This window comes from Mobula birostris, chromosome 2 (assembly GCF_030028105.1).
Source record: "Mobula birostris isolate sMobBir1 chromosome 2, sMobBir1.hap1, whole genome shotgun sequence".
NCBI lineage: Eukaryota > Metazoa > Chordata > Chondrichthyes > Myliobatiformes > Myliobatidae > Mobula > Mobula birostris.
In genome coordinates this window covers 100,347,312-100,367,976 of record NC_092371.1, presented here as the reverse complement: position 1 = coordinate 100,367,976, position 20,665 = coordinate 100,347,312, and the positions used below count along the sequence as shown (strand labels likewise).

General features: G+C 41.7%; 1 protein-coding gene across 3 annotated transcripts in view; it reads left to right on the top strand.

Annotated features, from left to right (window-relative positions):
- usp45 (ubiquitin specific peptidase 45) overlaps window positions 1-20,665 on the top strand; it is a 99,453-nt gene that overhangs the window by 12,350 nt on the left and 66,438 nt on the right. For all 3 annotated transcript variants that reach the window (XM_072245717.1, XM_072245709.1, XM_072245726.1), the window contains exons 3-5: window positions 3-172; window positions 3,212-3,315; window positions 11,780-11,877. In XM_072245717.1, coding sequence (XP_072101818.1) covers window positions 3-172; window positions 3,212-3,315; window positions 11,780-11,877 — 372 coding nt within the window. The remainder of the gene's footprint in view (window positions 1-2; window positions 173-3,211; window positions 3,316-11,779; window positions 11,878-20,665) is intronic.

Genomic DNA, 20,665 nt, shown 5'->3' with positions numbered 1-20,665 from the left:
AGGTTCTGCCTGCCAGCATGCGGGCAGAGGAGTAGATCTGATCCAGGTGAAGAAGGCAGTCACCCAGAACCACTGGTCAGTTTGTGAAGAATGTGCGAGAACTCTGGAAGCATCTCATGAAGACGCAGATATTTCCTCACTTATTTGGATGTGTCTGAAATGTGGTTATCAGGTAATCAATTGGCTCAACAGCAGCATTTCCTCTGCAGGAAATTGACTCAAGCACTCGAATAAAATTTAGAAGGAAAACTTGTGTGAAGCTAGCACATCAGACACTTTTATCCATATACTTTTATGGCCAATGATACTGTTTCATAGCCCAGTTTACACTTAGTTTCAGAAGGGAGTATTCAGATACTAGAACAAGAAATTATTCCTCTTTGTTTTTCCATCTGTGGTATGGTGTGAAGTTGTGTTTGAAGTATTACCATGATCATAAAACCCAAAGGTAAGGACAATTTAATGTTGTTAAATGATGGGGATATTATCTGTAGCAGAGAACTGTACGGCACAAGAACAAGCTCTTCGGCCCACAAATTTGTCTGAACCAATTAGTAGTCAAATGGCTGACTAAACTAATCCCTTATGCCTACACAATATCTGTATCCTTCCATGTTCCTCACATTCATATGCCTAACTAAACATCTCTTCAAAGTCCCTGATGTATGTGCCTCTACTATCATCCCAACCAGCTCATTTCAGGCACCCACCACTCTGCTCCACACATCTGTTTTAAAATTACCCCCTTTCACTTTAAATACATGCCCTCTGGTATTAGACGTTTCAACCCTGGAAGAAAGATACTGTCTGTCTACTCTGTCTTTTCACTATTGAATACTGGCATAATACACATTTCATTCTGGCTTCTGCAGACTTGAAGGATGAAATTTCCTAAGATTTTACTAATCTTGCAATTCCCATCAAAAAATTCACAAAAGTAAAACAGGTAGAAGTTTCCTTCTAGAATGTGTGCTCACAATCTAGGCCATACTTCAGTGACATGCTTAAAGAATGTTACATTGTCAGTGGTGCCCAGCTGTGTAGACAAAGATTTAATTTGGAGGGATGTTGCAAAATGAAAGCTGCTGACATCTGAGATCTTCAATAAACTCAGAAAATACTGGAGGCAGCATTTTAAATTGCATCAGTCCATATTTCAGGTTGATAACCTTTTTATCAAAATTGGGGATTAGAGATTCATGAGAATGATTCCGGGAATTAAAGGGTTAACAGGTAAGGAGCCTTTGAAAGGATGATTCCGATAATGGGGGAGTCTAGAACCAGAATATAGGGATGTCCCTTTAGAATAGAGCAGCGGAATTTCTTTAGCCAGAGGGTGGTGAATCTGTGGAATTGATTGCCACAGATGGCTATGGAGGCAAAGTCATTGGGTATATTTAAAGCAGAGGTTGATAGGTTCATGATGAGTCAGGGCTTCAAAGGGTACAGGGAGAAGGCAGGAGAATGGGGTTGAGAGAGTTAATAAATCAGTCCTGATAGAATGGCAGAACAGATTCAATGGGCCAAATGGCCTAATTCCACTCCTATGTCTCATGATCTTACAGACAAATGTTTTGTTTGAACTTAATGTAGTTGATAAATTTCTCACAAGCAATGATTAGCTAAAGTTGAAGTTTGTGGAATTGAAAGGAAATTATTGATATGGACAAGAAGTAAGCTGAGTAGCAATGTACAGAGCAAAGACAATCGATGAGTATCCATATTGGCAGGATGTAATATCTATATTTGGGCTGAAATAAAGAAGTCACATGTCCAAGTTAGTACTGTGAGTGATATGGATGGAAGTACAGAATTGCTGTGATAGTGAAGGAATAATTCTGCCTCATGGATTTTGCAATAGATAACTGACAATTTACCCTTTGCGTCCAAAATGCTTAGACTATTTTAGTAGTAGAAAAGGAAAAGAGGATGTTCAATCGAATATTGAAAGGCTTAGATAGAGTGCATGTGGTGAGGTTATCTCCTGTGGTGAGGGTATCTCCTATACTGAGGGGGTCTAGGACCAAATGGCACAACCTCAGAATACGAGGACATCCCTTTTGAACAGAGATGAAGGGAAATTTCTTCAGCCAAAGAGTGGTGAATCTGAAATTCAGGCCAAATCTGGAGTGCCATGGACAGTCTGAGACACAGGACCCAAGAATGGATGGATTGGGCTGGAAAAGAATGTGTTGTAGATTTAACAAATTGACAACTGCACTCCAGAACATAAATATGATATTACAAAAGGTATGATTGTAGATCCTGGAATTTAGAAGACATCAAGATGATTTGGTTGAAGTTCTCAAGTTTTTAAGGGCAATTGGCAACGTTGATGGAGAGAGAGACTGGTTCTGTTGGTAGAGTCCATAACTAGTGAATATTGTCCAAAAATATTAGAACCAGGGTAATGTTAGGAAACTTTTGACATGTAAAGGGAAATAAAAATGGGAAAACTTTTCATAAATATCTACAGTTGCTTGGTTTTATTTTTAAATCTGGGTTGATAGATTTTTAAAAGATAAGGTATGGAATCACATACAGTGATAAGCCAAATGGTTTTCTTCCCAGTTAATTTTCTATGATTCTCTAATCCCTGTCCTTATTAATCTATATTGGTTCTTGGGTCTCCCAACACTCCACATACAAGATGTTTATCTCTTCATCAGCTTGCCCTCAAAATCCTTTTAATCGTTCATTGAGTAGCCTCAACCTGGTTAAACATCTCCATCCTCCAATCCTGTGTTTTTATGCATTCCCCATTTCTTTTACAGAGGCTGTGCTTCCATGGTCTCAAATGGTCCAAATTTATCATACTTTTTTCCATGGTCTCAAATGGTCCAAACTGATCATACTATACTTTCTTCCATGGTCTCAAATGGTCCAAACTGATCACACTACTTTCTTCTTGAGGTTCTACTGGAAGATTACCTCTGACGAAACTTTAGTGACTTTTCCTAAAATCTGCTCATTTGACCTTTATTTCTGTCTGCTTGCACCTCTCTGAAATCTCCCAACATAAAAGGTCTTGTGTTAATAAGAATGTATTAATTATTGTGGTTCAGGTTTAAATAGATCATCTTTTTCATATTTAAGATAAAAATGTATTTGTGCAGTATTTTGCCTTGAGGAATTGTGCTGTTAATACTAAACTTGAGTAACAAATATAAAACTATTACATTTTTAGATTTGCCATTTTTTTGTAACTTAGGGTTGTGGTCCAAACTCCCAAGAGCAGCATTCCCTGAAGCATTTCTGCTCTACGCATTTGGATCCACATTGTATTGCAGTCAGTTTGGACTCCTGGACTGTTTGGTAAGCATGATCAAGTAATGAGCAGAATTTATTCATCAGAGTTTGCATTTTTGATGTATAATTATTGGCAAAGGTTGGATTTATAGAGCACATTTTCTAAATTTCTCTCCTTGCCATGTGTTGAATATACTGAATCAAATACAATAAAACTCCAATAGTCTGGCATCCTTGGGACTTTGGTGCCAAATTAGCAATATTTTTTCATACTATTGACTGTTGTTCTCCTATTAAACAAGGTGTCATCACTTTAAAGGCAGCATGGGATCCAGAGCACAAAGGAGCACAGGCAATGGCTCCCTGTGAGTGGGAAGAGAGCAGGGAAACTGGGGGGCAAAGTAATGGGACAGGGACAAGTCATTGGGCCTGAGGTGAGTGGGAACAGAGTGTGAGAACCGGGTTTCCCTGTGAACGTGGAGAGAGATTGGGGAACCTGTTCTGGTGAGCTAGATGCTAAACAGTTAGAAATTCTGAATATTTAGATAGTGGATTAAGAGAGTTCTACTCTCCTTGTTGGGTTATCCATAACTAATAACATTGGGTTAAACCACAACTTTATTGGGTAGATGTGTATTTCATTTGCAATTGTAAACCTCAAATATGTGAATTTTAACTTGTATTAGAGTAAGGTCTAAAGAAAAAGGCGGAAACGTAAATGTTATGTTCTCCTTGGCCAGTGGTTTGTTGGGATCAATAGTGGTTTTCCTGTTTAACTCATACCATTAATGTGGTACGTTTATGTGTATGTTAATGTGGGATGTGGCCATTTGGTCTATCGCAGGGGTCCCCAACCTTTTTTGCACCACGGACCGGTTTAATATTGACGGTATTCTTGCGGACCGGCCGATTGGGGGGTGGTGGGGGTGTTAATCACGACCAGAATATAGGTGATAAGTCAACTACAAGTCACTTATAGGTGGCTAATACACTCAATTTCATTTCTAAATGGGTTTATCTAATGAATTTAATATTAAACACAGTGCATGTTTTCCTCGCATGAATATAGTGATAAGTCAATTATAAGTCACTTAGAAGTCAATAGCATCGTAACATTTTAAGTAACGTTTGGATATTAAACACACAGCACATATTTTCCCCGTATGAACATATAAAATCATTGCAACACAGCAATATCGCCGAATCAGTGGAAGCCCTGGGCTGGTCCCATCGAAGGGTGATAGGAGACAGCGATACTTGAAGGGTGTTCCTTTATGTCCAGTCTATTCTGCAATTTAGTTTTTGTTGCATTCATTGCAGAAAACCCCGCTTCACAGAAGTATGATGTTGGAAATGGAAACAACGTTTTCAGTGCTTTCATGGCTATCTCAGGATATTCAGCCTTGACTTTGATCCAGAATGCCGGCAGAGATGTTATGTCAAACATACTTTTCAGCCCACCGTCATTTGCAAGCTCGAGGAGTTGATCTTCTTCCCAGGCTGACTTGGATGATTCACTGGGGACATTCACAAATGGGTCACGGATCCATTCCTTTACACGTCTTGGGTCATTTGTGGTTGGGAAGTAACGCTCGAATTCTGTCGACAGTGAAGATAGCTGATCGCGCACCAGTTGTGAGAAGGACAGTGCAGCCTCAGTCTCTCCCAGAATCCCAGCTAATGTTGGGAACGTGTCAAATATGCCCTGTCCACTCGCCGTCCCCACAGTTCCAGTCTGGCTTTGAAAGCAGACACTTTATCTGCCAACTTGAAGACAGTTGTCATTCTCCCCTGAAGTGACAAATTGAGTTCATTGAGCAGGTTGAAGATGTCACACAGACAAGCGAGTTTTGCTATCCACTCCTTGTCACTGAGGTGTGCTGCCAGTGGTGACTTTTTTCCTGAAAGAAATCTCTGTAGCTGCTCTCTTAACTCAAAAACCCTGGCCAGGGCTCTCCCCCTTGATAGCTACCTGACTTCAGTGTGTAAGAGAAGGCGTTTGTGCTCTGCATCCATTTCCTCACAAAGCTGCTCAAACAGATGTGAGTTAAGGGCTTTTGCTTTGATGTGATTGATAACTTCAACAGCGTCACTTAATATGCTGTTAAGATCAGGTGACATTTTTGGACTAGCCAGCATTTCCCTGTATATGACACAGTGTGTAGACTGGCATTCAGGAACAACCTCTTTGACTCAGGTAGTGAAACCAGACAGCCGTCCAGTCATAGCTGCAGCCCTCTCTGTGCATATTCCAACACAGAATAATCAGTCCAGTTTGCCTGACACGTAGTCATTCAAAGACTTGAATAGTTCTGCCCCAGTTGTGTTAGTTGGCAGCGGCAGTGCACACAACATATCTTCGTGCACATCGTCTTGAAATATATATCACACATAAACCAACAGTATTGCCTTGTTGTCGACATCGGTAGATTCGTCGACCTGGATAGCATACCATGGTGACTCATTAAACCGTTCCAACAGCTGTGCTTCGATGTCCTCTGCTATATCATCGATTCTCCTTGAAACTGTGGTAGCTGAAAGAGAAACCTGTGCCATCTTGTTAGCTGCAGCTTCTCCCAACAGTTCACGGCACATGTCCTTGGCAGCAGGCAGAATCAATTCTTCGCCAACAGTGAAAAGCTTCTTAGCCTTAGCATTACGGCTAGCCCCTAAGTACGATGCTCTCAGAGCAGCAGCATTTGTGGAGGTGGTGGCTCTCAGCACTTCTGTCCCACTTGCTCACGTTTTGTCTGCTCAAAAAACTCGGCGGGTTTGTCTTTAAGTGCAGGGTGCTTGGACTCAAGGTACTGAAGCAGTTTTGAGGGCTTCATTGCCTCATTAGACAGCTTGTCTCCACATATCACACACACAGGGGGCTTGGAGCGTGCGAGTCACTGGTCGCAATAAAGCTGTATTTTATGTACGACTCATCATATTTTCTGTTGAAGGAGACTTTTTTTTTGCAGTATCAGCCTCAGCTGTCTCTGCTATCACCATTAGGCCTTTTATGTCCCCTACCACCTCTTCCAAAGAAACTCTCAAGCAATGTTTGTTTTTTACTCATTGAGTAGTTGTAGGTTAGTGACCGACTGATGACCTCGCGTGGGTAATGACCTCGTGTGCGTTAAGTTCAATAGTGGGCGTGACAGGGCATGAGGAAAGGTGCAGCTGACTGCTATCGTTTCATATCGCCAAATCATATCGTTTCCTCATGGCCCAGTAGCACATGCTTTGTGGCCTGGTACTGGTCCGCGGCCCAGTGTTTGGGGACCGCTGGTCTATCGGGTCTGCTGTGTCAATCCATTATGGCTGATTTATTACCCCTCCAAACCCCATTCTCCTGCCTTCTTCCCGTAACCTTTGACACAATAGGTAGATAAGCCTACAAGAGGAGAGGCTGTACTTGATCTGGCATTGGGAAATGAACCTGGTCAGGTGTCAGATCTCTCAGTGGGGGAACATTTTGGAGATAGTGATCATGATTCTATCTCTTTTACCATACCATTGGAGAGGAATAGGAACAGACAATTTAGGAAAATGTTTAATTGGAGTAAGGGGAAATATGAGGCTATCAGGCAGGAACTTTAAGCATTAATTGGGGACAGATGTTCTCTGGGAAATGTACAGCAGAAATGTGGCAAATGTTCAGGGGATATTTGCGTGGAGTTCTGCATAGGTATGCTCCAATGAGACGAAAAGGATGGTAGGGTACAGGAACTGTGGTGTACAAAGGCTGTTGAAAATCTAGGCAAGAAAAGAAAAGCTTACGAAAGGTTCAAAAGACTAGGTAATGATAGCAATCTAGGTGATTATAAAGCTGGCAGAAGGGAGTTTAAGAATAAAATTAGGAGAGCCAGAAGGGGCCATGAGAAGGCCTTGGCGGGCAGGATTAAGGAAAACCCCAAGACATTCTACAATTATGTGAGGAGCAAGAGGAGAAGACATGAGAGAATAGGATCAATCAAGTGTAACAGTGTAAGAATGTGTATGGAACCGGAGGAGATAGCAGAGGTACTTAATGAGTACTTTGCGTCAGTATTCACTATGGAAAAGGATCTTGGCGATTGTTGGGATGACTTACAGTGGACTGAAAAGCTTGAGCATAAAACATATTAAGAAAGAGGATATACTGGAGCTTATGGTAAGCATCAAGTTGGATAAGTCACCAGGACAGGATGAGATGTACCCCAGGCTACTGTGGGAGGTGCAGGAGGAGACTGCTGAGCCTCTGGCGATGATCTTTGCATCATCAATGGGGATGGGAGAGGTTCTGGAAGATTGGAAGGTTGCGGATGTTGTTCCCTTATTCAAGAAAGGGAGTAGAGATGGCTCAGGAAATTATAGACCAGTGAGTCTTTCTTTAGTGGTTGGTAAGTTGATGGAAAAGATCCTGAGAGGCAGGATTTATGAAAGTTTGGAGAGGCATAATATGATTAGAAATAGTCAGCATGGTTTTGTCAAAGGCAGGGTGTGCCTTACGAGTCTGATTGATTTTTTTGAGGATGTGAGTAAACAGATTGATGAAGGTAGAGCAGTAGATGTAGAGTATATGGATTTCAGCAAGGCATTAGATAAGGTACCCCATGCAAGGCTTATTGAGAAAGTAAGGAGGCATGGGATCCAAGGGGACATTGCTTCGTGGATGCAGAATTGGCTTCCCCACAGAAGGCAAAGAATGGTTGTAAACGGATCATATTCTGCATGGAGGACAGTGACCAGTGGTGTGCCTCTGTGATCTGTTCTGGGAATTCTTCTCTTTGTGATTTTTATAAATGACCTGGATGAGGAAGTGGAGGGAGGGATGGGTTAGTAAATTTGCGGATGACGCAAAGGTTGGGTGGAGGGCTGTCAGAGGTTACAGCGGGACATTGATAGGATGCAAAACTGGGCTGAGAAGTGGCAGATGGAGTTCAACCCAGATAAGTGTGAATTGGGTCATTTTGGTAGGTCAAATATGATAGCAGAATATAGTATTAATGTAAAACTCTTGGCAGTGTGGAGGATCAGAGGGTTCTTGGGGTCCGAGTCCATAGGACACTCAAAGCTGCTGCGCAGTGGCCTTCATCAACCGTTAGATTGAGCTTAGGAGCCAAGAGGTAATGTTGCAGCTATATGGGACCCTGGTCAGATCCCACTTGGAGTACTGTGCTCAGTTCTGGTCGCCTCACTACAGGAAGGATGTGGAAACCATAGAAAGGGTGCAGAGGAGATCTGCAAGGATGTTGCCTGGATTGGGGAGCATATGTTATGAGAATAGGTTGAGTGAACTTGGCCTTTTCTCCTTGGAGCAACGAAGGATGAAAGGTGACCTGATAAAGGTGTATAAGATGATGAGAGGCATTGATCACGTGGATGGTCAGAGACTTTTTCCCAGGGCTGAAATGGCTAACACAAGAAGGCACAGTTTTAAGGTGCTTGGAAGTAAGTGCCGAGGAGATATCAGGGGTAAGTTTTTTACGCAAAGAGTGGTAAGTGCGTGGAATGTGTTGCTGGCGATGATGGTGGAGGTGGATACGATAGGGTCTTTTAAGAGACTCCTGGCTAGGTACATGGAGCTTAGAAAAATGGAGTGCTGTGGGTAACACTGGGTAATTTCTAAAGTAAGTACATGTTCGGCACAGCATTGTGGGCTGAAGGGCCTGTATTGTGCTGTAGGTTTCTATGTTTCTAACCTTTGACACCCTGACTAATCAAGAACCGATCAACTTCCTGTTTAAAGATGCCCAATGACTTTTCCTCCACAGCCATCTGTGGCAATGAATTTTACAGATTCACCACTCTGACTAAAGAAATGCTTCCTCATCTTTGTTTTAAAGGGACATCCTTGTATCCTGAGGTTGTGCCTTCTGGTCCGAGACTCCGGTGCAAGATTTATTTTTGATTTCTGGAAATGTAGAAGTTGCATAAGTGTTTGGCAGCTTACTTTGTTTCTCTTTATGCTTTGAACGTCATTTTCCTTTTGAATTCTTTGATGGTGAAATTACTTAACTGACATCTAGCATACTCAGAATCTACTCAGAGCTCAGATATATGCAGGGTACCTTGACTATTACTCTGAGGCTATTTCTCCTTGACACAAACCTAGACTTGACGAGGATGCCCTCAATGAAGGGATGCTAAGCCCTAATGAAAGGTTGTGGGATGAACGAAGGCAAATGCAATGTTAGCATTCATTTTGAGAGGATTAGAATATAAGAGCAAGGATGTGATGCTGAGGCTTGGTCAGACCGCACTTGGAGTATTGTGAGCAGTTTTGGGCTCATTTAAGAAAAGTTGTGCTGTTATGAGAGAGGTTTCAGAGGAGATTCACAAGAGTGATTCCAGGAATACACAGGTTTATGTATAAGGAGCATCTGATGACCTTGGGCCTGTACTCACTGCAGTTTAGAAGAATGATGGGGAGGTGAATCTCATTGAAATCTATTGAATATTGAAAAGCCTAGATAGAGTGGATGCGGAGAGGGTGTTTCCTGTGGTAGATGAGCCTGGGACGAGAGGGCACAGCCTCAGAATAGACGGATTTCCACATTTATACATAGATGAAGAGTCATTTATTTTGCCAGATGGTGGTGAATCTGTGGAATTCATTGTCACAGATGGCTGTGGGGGCCAAGCCATTGAGGTTGAAAGGTTCTTGATTAGTCAGGACGTCAAAGGTTAAGGGAGACAGCGGGGGAATGGGTTTGAGGAGGATAAGTCAGTTATGATGGAATGGCGGAGGAGACCCAATTGGTCAAAAGGCCAATGTTTTTATGAAACATCGACTCTTTATTCCTCTGCATGGATGATGCTAACTTGCTGCGTTCCTCCAGCATTATGTGTGTGTACCTCTCAACAAAGGGAACAAATTAGATATGTGGAAGTGCAGAATAAGTAGACCTAAAACAATAAATGTACACCTGCTTTACGATTACCAGGTCAGAGGTATTTTTTGTCCTGATCCTCACTTTCATTTTTCCTTCAGTAAATTTGGGGTGATGTAATATGTGTCTATTGAGGCAAGTGCTATAACTTAACATGGACATAAATTGGATAACTATTTGAAAAGGAAAAAGACTGAAAGAATATACAGTGGATTCAAGTTAATTGGGAAACATTGAGACCAGTATATCTTGGCTCAATTAAGCAGCTGCCCCAATTAGCAAAAGCTTCATGGAAATAGTTGAAAGGGTATAATAACGACAAACTAAGTAACAAATTATGTATTTAAATGAAATGCAGAACAAATTAGCGCACTACCAGTAGTACTACAATACTATCAAGCTGTATTAGTTCCTAACTGCTATCACTGGTGGAATTGATCCAGTGTATGCAATGAACAAAATCATTGCAGACATCTAGTGCAGATAATGGACTGCCTTCGTACAATGGTATAGATAATTGTAATCTCCAAATCTTCATTTTCATTGCAACATTCAAGATGATTGTTGATACTTTGAAATTTTTCATAATTTCTAACTTGTTGAAGTTAAGAATTTTCACTCCTGGCTGTTTCTAGCATCACCAAGCTTGAATGCTTGAAACTGCAGCAAGCAAAACAGCTTTGAATTGTCTTGCCGCTTATTTCTTGCCAATTATCAGTGATAAATATCACTGCTTTTTTAAGCCAAACATGCCCAACTGATGCTATTTGAGGACAACTTCTGTCCTATTAAAGCTCTAAGAATGATGTGGTATTTAACAGCCGCATAAGCTCGTGCGACTGACGCTGGTTAGAAACTGGTTGGCAATAGTCTCCTGTCCCGATTATGTGGCATAATGTCCCAAGTTAATAAAGAGATCCCAGTAATTTTCTTGTTCTTTAAGGGTTGTCCCAAATAAACGACTGAGGTGATTAACTAATTGTCCAATTAACCAAAATCCACCATATTGGAAATTGTAGCAAAATAGAAATTGTTTCATTTTAAGCTCATCAGTGCAATGAATAAACTAATTTTCCACTATTTAAAACAATTCCTTGAGTATCATTAGATTAAACAGCATCTTAATATTTATTTAGTTATTGAGATACAGGCCCTTTGAGCCATGACACCTAGTAACCCCTGACTGATTTAAATCTGGCCAATTTACAATGACCTATTAACTTACAAACAGGTACATCTTTGGACTGTGGGAGGAAACTGGAGCACCTGGAGGAAACCCACGCGTTCCACGGGAAGGACATACAGACTCCTTACAGTTGACGTTGGAAATCAAATCCAAACTCTGACTGTAATAGAGTCACGCTAACGGCTACGCTGTTATGGCGCTCAAAAATCAATAGATTAAATGGTATCTAATCAGATCAACATTTTAATTGTTACAAGTAATCTATCCTATAAAGCTACACAAATCAGTTTTCAGAGATTGCATGTAAACTGCATTCTGCTGTTTTTGCCTCAGGCTTTTTTTTGGTAAAGAAATTAAATGTTGTTTGCAGTTGAAGCCAAATTCTTCATTTATAGTGGTCTCTATGTGAGCATAAGTTATGTTCTTAGAGTCAGTTCTGCACAGTTTGCACTCCATAGAATCCATTCTTTTAATTTCATAGGTGCTATGAATGTGATGAGGAACTAACACCGTGCAATAAAAAGGTTCTTGCTCCTTTAATGGATTTTCTGCAAAAGCATGCAACAAGGACACATTCAGGTAATTTATTTTTATATTTATTGCTTCTGTACAGAGCTCAGCCATCTTCTGTCGTATTTAAGCAGGGATGAAGAAACTTCAGCATTTTAACTCTAATATCTACATTTTAGAGTTATAGCGAAAATACAAGGAATATACTATGATTATGAAGACAGGTAGTCCTCCTTTATTGTCATTTAGTAATGCATGCATTAAGAAATGATACATTATTTCCTCCGGTGTGATATCACAAAACACAGGACAAACCAAGACTGAAAAAACTGACAAAACCACGTAATTATAATATATGGTTACAAACAGTGTAACAATACCATAAGTTGATGAAGAAGTCCGTGAGCACAGTAAAGTTCAAAGTTTCTCAAATGTCCCACATCTCATGCAGACGGGAGAAGGAAGAAAAACTCCCTGTCATGCCGACCACAATCTGACTCTGAGTCATCCGAAAACTTCGAGCTCTGATCAGCTCTCCGACACTGAGTACTGAGCGTCATCTCTGTCCGAACGATTCGACCTCCTTCTCGGTCACCAAAAGCAGGCAAGGCCGGGGATTTTGAGGCCTACCCTCTGAAAGATTCCCGACCGCGCAGTAACGACAGCAGCGAACGGGCATTTCAGAAATTTCTCCAGATGTTCCTCTGTGCTTTCACGTCCATTCTCCATCAAATCAGAATTGTCCACGGCCCCTATTTAACAGATACAATATCATTTTTCACCGGAGGGCGTGCGCCGCCATCTTCTCCTCCTCCTACTACAGGGGTTGAATGAGAGTTAGTGTATTTTGTTGATGGGAATAAACTGCTCTGGGCATTGGAGGTGGAAAGGGAGGGTCCAAAAAGGCTACTGTACTTGTTGGTACCAATAACTGTAGCAGAGCTACCACCAGTATCTGGCCAACTTTGGGTGCCATGGTAGCACAGCAGTTAGCACGAAGCTATTACAGCTTGAGTTGTTGGAGTTTGGAGTTCATTTGTAAGAAGTCTGTACATCCTCCCCATGGAATGCATGGTTTTCTTTGGGTGCCCTGCTAGGGCTTGGATTAATCGGGGTTTGTGGGGTGGTGCAGCTCAAAGGGTCAGAAGGGCCAATGCCACGCTCTATTTCAATAAATACTAAAATAAAATCTAAGGTAATTGAATTATTATACATAGACATGTAGCTAGGGGCTACTAAGATCAGTTTAACCTCTCCGATAATGAGGGTGAGTGAGTCATGACTGTTCTGGGCCTCTCCTGAGAGGAGATGAAGCCCTCTCCTATGCAGTATTGTAGGGTTTGAGTGGGAGTCATTATCATGATCAATCATGATAAATGATCCCATATGTATTAGCATTAATTGTGTGTGGCCTCCTGGCTCACTTGCAAGTATCTTTGGTCGTTTGACCTAATTATTCAGTCGGATTTATGTACTCAGGTTTATTTATCACACGTATGTCGAACCATACATTGAAATGCATCGTTGCGTTAACAACCAACACCACCTAAGGATGTGCTGGGGGCAACCCACAAGTGTCCCCACACATTCTGGTGCCAACATAGCATATCCACAATGTTTAGTGAAATAACACAAGCAACGATAACAACAGCAACAATACAAAAGCAAAACAAGCCCCCTTTTCTCCTTCCTGAGTGCGCACATAACACGCACGCACACAACCCTGTCCCTAATCCCCCTCTTTGTCCCCAAAACCATCCATATGAGCCTAAAAAAAACCCAAGTCTGAGCCAAGATCTCGATAGAGACCAAGGTTGGATGCCATCTTGGACACAGCAACGTACAGCCCAGAAACAGGCCGCATGGTATCAGTTCTAATGACTTCCCTTTCCAAGTATTTGTGCAATCATCTTGTGTATGTTTAAGATGATTCATGATTTGTTTCATTCCCTCTTCTTTGCAGTTGCAGATGTTATCAAAGTTTAGCAATCTTTCTTATTGTGTGCTTTCAATTTAACCCATAGAGCAATGTCAAAACAAATCAGAAACAGAGTTAATATCACTGGTACATGCCATGAAATGTGTTGTTTTATGGCTGCAGTATATTGCAATACATAATAAAAAAAACTATAATTTACAATAAAAATGTATATTAAAAATTAATTAAGTAGTACAAAAAGAGCAAAATAATATACAGGTGGTGTTCATGGGTTCTTTGTCCATTCAGAAATTTAATGGTTCTGGAAATGTTGAGATTGTGTCTTCAGGCTCCTGTACTACCACATTGATGGTAGTAATGAGAAGAGGGCATCATTGGTGATACACAGAATGTTTTAACATTTATATTTGTGTTGTACACTACATTTTATATTCTATGGGGAATGTTAAACGTCCCTGCAAAAAAGTGCTGGAGAAGGGCAACTTTTTTTTTGTGTGACTCCCAAGGGAATCATCAAGTTCTCCCATTTGCAGCTATTATAGCAGAAATGCACAGACTGCAGTAAGTAAGGTTTAAAACTATTTACAAGAACTAACAAACTTAAGGCCAAACACTCAGGTCTCCAGATCACCGAGGGAACACATGTAGTAGCTGGAAACTCAGGGGAGGTCTCAGGTAACATGGCCGCCAGGAGGACTGCAGGTAAAACAAGTTCCGGCCCTTAGCCCCCACCCCTACCTTCTATTCCCCTGGCTAATGTACAGTCTTCGGAAAATGAAACTGAACACCTCAAAGCAAGTCTGTAATACCAGAAGGACATCAGGAACTGTTGTGCACTGTGCTTCACAGAAACATGGCTCACTACACAGCATTCCAGCCAGAAAGGCTTCATCTTTCACTGCAAGGAATGGATAGTAGCATCGGGTAAAGATTGAGACAGCAGCATTTGCTTCATGATTAATTCATCATGGCAATTCTGTTACAGTCCTTCTCCTCCAACCTGGAACATCTGGTGGTTAAGGAGCTTCAGTTCTATCTGCTGAGGGAATTCTGCAGTCATCCTAGCAGTGGTGTACATTTCACCTCAGCAGATGCTAAGCTGACATTGGAGTGGCTGAGGACCCGGATCAACTTTCACAAGGCAGTGCACCCTGATGCCTTCCCAATCATCATAAGGCGAAGGGTGAAATGCAGGGGGAGGGGGGCTTCAACCAGAATAACTTGAAGCAGTCTTTGGCCTTTTTATGTCTTCTCTGTCCAGATGAAGTGCCTTTTCCTGAAACGTCAACTATTTATTCCTCTCCATAGATGCTGCCTTATTTGCTGAGTCCTCCAGCATTTTGATTGTGTTATTTTGCCAACTGACACCAACATGTCACCTGCAGAACCAGAGGAGGCAACACACTCACTGTTAGACCACCATCAAGGATGCCTACTGTGCCATCCTTTGCCTGGTATGTCCGATCACCTGGCTGGGCTTCTGCTCCCGGCATACAGGTAGAGACTGAAGACCACAGCACCAGTGGTGAGGACAACAGAAGTGTGTTCAAGAAAGGCAGAGGAGCGTCTACTGGACTGCTAATTCAGGGATTCATCTTTAGATCTGAATGAAGAGACCATAGCCGCCACTGACTTCATTAAGACCTGCTTGGAAGAGGACATGCAGAATTTTCCCAAAACAGAAGCTCTGGTTAGATGAACCAGGGGATTCACAGTCTGCAGAGGGTGAGATCTGTGACGGTCAAGACCAGAGGCCTAGACCTCTATAAGAAGTCAAAGTACAACCTATGGAAGGCCATTGTGAGAGCAAAAAGGCAAATCCATGTCAAGTTAGAGACAACCAGAGGCACAATAGCTGTGGCAGGGTTTGATGCCATTATTTCCTATATAAGGTGAAACCTAACTATATTTGCCAAGCTTTGAACTATGAGCTATATGGTGGTGATGCTTCACTCTCCAATGAGCTCGACTCATTTTATGCATGCTTTGAAAGGGAAACTTAACACCTGTGCGAATCACCACAGTGTCCAACAACCTTGTAATCTGTCTTGGTGATTGATGTCAGAACAATCTTCAAGAGTGAGTCCTTGCAAGGTATCAGGCCCTGATGTCTACCTGTGTAGGTATGAAAACCCTGCGTAGACCAACAAGCTGGGGTGTTCAAGCACATCTTCAACCTTGCTGCTGTGGTGTGAGTTTTCCACTTGTTTCAAAAGAGCAGCAGTTATACCAGTGCCCAAAAAGAGCAGGGTGAGTTGCCTCAACAGCTTTTGCCTGGTAACACTTAGATCTATAGTGATGCATCACATCGAGAGGTTGATTATGATTGAAATTAACTCTGCCTGAGCAAGGGCGTGAACCTGCTGTAGTTTACCGACTGCCACATCTGGTTACAGTGGATGCAATCTCACTGGCTCTTCACTCAGCTTCGGAGCAATTAGCAGCAATATATACATTAGACTGCTGTTTATTGATTGCAGCTTAGCATTCAACACCATCATCCTCTCACTATCAATTAACACGCTTCAAAACCTGGATTTCAGTGCCTCCCTCTGCAACTCGATCCTTGTCTTCCTTATCGGTGACCACTGGTAGTGCTGCTTGGTAATAACGTCTCCTCGCTGACGATCAACACAGGTTTGTCAACACAGGTGACAATCCCAAGGATTCATGCTCAGCTCGACTCTCTCTAAACATGATTGTGTGGCTAAGTACAGCTCAAACACCCCTTAGGAATTCTCAGATGACACTGCTGTTGTAAGTAAAATTTCAGATGACAACGAGGAGGTGTACAGGAGTAAAATAAATTAGCTGGTTGAATGGTGTCACAAAAACAACCTCTCACTCAACTTCAGGAAGACCAATGAATTGATTGTGGACATCACGAAAACTCACATAAGTCCTCTTTGAGGGGTCAGTGGTGGGAAGGATGAGCAGCTGCACGTTCCTGCGTCGATATATTGGTGCAGTGATGAAGATGACGCACTGGTGAGGAGATTTGGTATGTCACCAAAGACACTTTCAAATTGCTGCAGATGTACAGCAGAGAGCCCTCTGACTGGTTGAATCATAGCCCAGTATGGTGGCACCAAGGTGCATATCACAAGAGACTGCAAAGGGTTGTTTATTCAGCCAACCCCATCACTTCACAACCACTGAAGACATCTTCAAGAAATGGTGCCTTTTTGAAAAAAAAAGTGTCATCAGTCTTTAAGGACCCTCGCCATCCAGGACCTGCCCTTTTCATGTTACTACCAATGGAGAGGAGGTTCTAGAGACTGAAGACTCACTCAACATTTCAGGAACTGTCAACATTTCCCTTCCACCATCACATTTCTGAATGGGCCATGAGAACTGCCCTGTTTTACCCTTTTGCACTATTTATTTATTTTGTAATTTATAGTAACATAAATTTTATGTCTTTACATTGTACAGCTGCCACAAATAATTTCACATCTTGTGTCAGTGATAATAAAGTTGATTCTAATATTCCCATTCCTGGAAATATCAGAATAAATTCCACTTCGTTTGGATATTCTGGATACTTGTGTGTTAATGTTTGATCTTTAATTATGTAACAAGCATAATAAACTGAAATTTCCCAAAGCAACTATTCAAAAACAAAATTTCATGGCATCTGCTATTAATATAAGGGAAGTAGGCTCCTGGTTTCCCATGTGATCTCTGCTGTAGTTGGCTTCAGCTGCAAAAATGTTCTAATTACATTATTCGTACGTGAATGATTGCGGTAATTACATTAATCGGTTGAAATCATCCCTTCCATCTCCATGCTGAGATCCCAAAAGAACGTAAACAGCTGCTAACAATGCATTGCCAATTCAGTGACTTACTATAACTAGCCCTGTTCCGTTTAGGGAAATTGTCAGGGAAAAAAGAGATCTCATTAGCTATGTAAAAAGATGAGGCCAAGGGTTTTGTTTCCCAAGATGTGCCACCCAGAATGTTATACTCGGGGGTAGGATAGGAGACCAACTGTAGCTTTATAGGTTGTAGTTCACAAAATCTGTGACTATCAGAACAGGTGCAGAACTGGCATGGCATTATTTTCTAAACTATATTGTAGTGTACAGTATTAAATTGTTAACTCTCCAAACACCAGCGGTTCATCTATATAACAGAAGTAGCGTAATGCTTATACAACACCAGTGGTCACTGATCAGGGTTCGATTACTGCCCTTGTTTGTAAAGAATTTGTATGTTCTCCCTGTGATCACATGGGTTTCCTCCAGGTGCTCTGGTTTCAACCTACATTCCAAAGATGTACAGTGTTAGGGTTAGTAAGTTGTGGTCATGCTACTTTGGCACCAGAAGCATGGAGACAACTTGGGGGCTATCCAGCACGAACCTCACTGATTTGATTTGACATGAACGACACATTTCACTGTGTGTTTCAATGTTTTAATCTGCATGTGACAGAGAAGCTAATTTTTAATCTTTAAAACTTTGTTAAATTATGTTAAAACATATTGAAAAGTACTTAATTCTGAAAATTTATAATTTTTAGAATTTTAAGATTTGTATGAAAATCTATTTGTTGATTTCATCTTTTACTTTCCTACAATATGAAAAATAGAACTTAGTTAGTCCTGAGGAAGGGTCTCGGCCTGAAACGTCAACTGCACCTCTTCCTACAGGTGCTGCCTGGCCTACTGCGTTCACCAGCAACTTTGATAGTTATTTATTATAGTCAAGTTTATGGGTGAACAACTGAGGTAGACGACTCAACCGAGCACTAACCTACATCGTCGGTAGGGAGGTCACATTCATCAAGGCAACTATCTCAGATGGTTTCTCCTCCAGCTGTTTGTTTGAACCCATCAGAGTGGGAAAAATATGAAGTTTGCAGAACAGTACCACTTAAACAGTCTGTTGATACAGTACTCAACCAATGCTACAAATAAAATAACAAAATATAAGCACTGCAATTGATGAAGTTCAGAGTAAATTTATGATTAAAGTATATATGTCACATTCTACGACACTGAGATTCATGTTCTTGGGGGCCTTCACAGTAAATTAAAAGAAGCACAATTGAATCAAGGAAAAACCACACAAGATGGGCAAACAACCAATGTACAAAAGACAACAAACTCTGGAAATACAAAAAGGAAAAAAAAATATTGAGAACTTGAGATAGAGGCCTTGAAAGTGAGTCTGAAATGATTGTGCGAACATTTCAGTGATGGGGCAAGAGAAGTTATCCCCTTTGGTTCAGGAGCCTGATGCTTGAGGGGTAGTAACTGTTCCTGAACCTGGTGATGTGGATCCTGAGGCTGCTGTACCTCCTCCCTGATGGCAGCAGCGAGACGAGAGCAAAGCCTAGATGGTGGGGGTCCTTGATGATGGACGCTGCTTTTCTGCGACAGCACTTGTGCTCAGAGGTGGAAATGCCTTTACCCATGGTGGATTGAACGGTCTCCGCTACTTTATGTAGGCTCTTTCAAGGACCAGGCTGTGATGCAACCAGTCAGAGTACTCTCCACTGCACTTCTATAGATGTTTGTCAAAGTTTCAGATAACATGCGGAATTTTTGCAGACTTCTAAGTCAAGGTGCTGCCACGCTTTCTTTGTAATGACACTTGAGTGCTGGACCCAGGACAGATCCTCTGAACTGATCACGCCAAGGAATTTAAAGTTACTGACCCTCTCCACCTCAGATCACCCAATGAGCACTCACTCATGGACCTCCGGTTTCCTCTGCCTGTAGTCAATAATCAGCTATTGCACACAATATTCTGTGAAATTACTTGAGGCATGATATATAATGTGGCAAACTATAATACACTCTTAGGACCTCTGCCTGCTGTACCTTAAACATTTTAATCCTCGGATACGGCTGCTGATCTCTCCTACACGTGGTTAATCCTGTTTGCCTGTAAGGAGCGTCTTGGTAGCATAGTGGTTGGCGTGACGCTATTACAGCTCGGGCATCGGAGTTCAATTCCTCCATCCTTCCTGTGAGCGTGTGGGTTTCTTCCCGGTGTTCCCGTTTCCTCCCACAATCCAAAGATGTTCTGGTTAGTAGGATAATTGGTCTTCATAAATTGTCTTGTGATTAGACTAGGGTTAAGTAGGTAGGTTGCTGGTGGCACGGCTGGAAGGGCCTGTTCCACATTGTATCTAAATAAAGCTACCCCTTTAACTGTATATATTAGTTATTCTCTACCTGCAGATGATTTTGACAGCACTCACCATGATGGCACTCGGGTAATTCTGCCTCTGACTTCATGCAAGGTGACTTTGGAGCACTCTGATTTCTTAGTCTCTCTGTCTCTTTACCTTTGCCGTCAATTCTGGCACTGATTTTCCACAGCATCTTTAGACTGGAATATTAGTCCACTTTTGGTTCATCATGTGCTATGGCTGCTTGCAGCAGCCATCTAGCTGCAGCATTTTGTTTTGCACATTTTTTGAAAGGAGTATTAGTACCACAATAGTACGCTACACTGTAGTAAAAACTTGGAATGTTTTTACTAATCAACATTAAATGTCCATAAGACATAGGAGCAGAATTAGGCGTTTGAGTCTACTCTACCATTCCAACATGGCTGATTTAGTATTCCACTCAACCCCATTCTCCTGCCTTCTCCCCATAACCTTCGACGCCCTGACTAATCCAGAAGCTCCACTTTAAATATACTCAATTACTTGGCCTCCTCAGCAGTCTGTGGCAATGAATCCCACAAATTCACTACCCTCTGGCTAAAAAAATTTCCTTCTCATCTCTGTTCTAAATGTATGTCCCCCTATTCTGTGGCTGTGGTCCTGGACTCGCCCACTATAGGAAACATCCTCTCCATATCCACTCTACCCAGGCCTTTCAATATTCAATAGTTTTCAATGAGATCCCTCCTTGTTCTTCTAAGCTCCAGTGAGGCAGGCCCAGAGCCATCAAA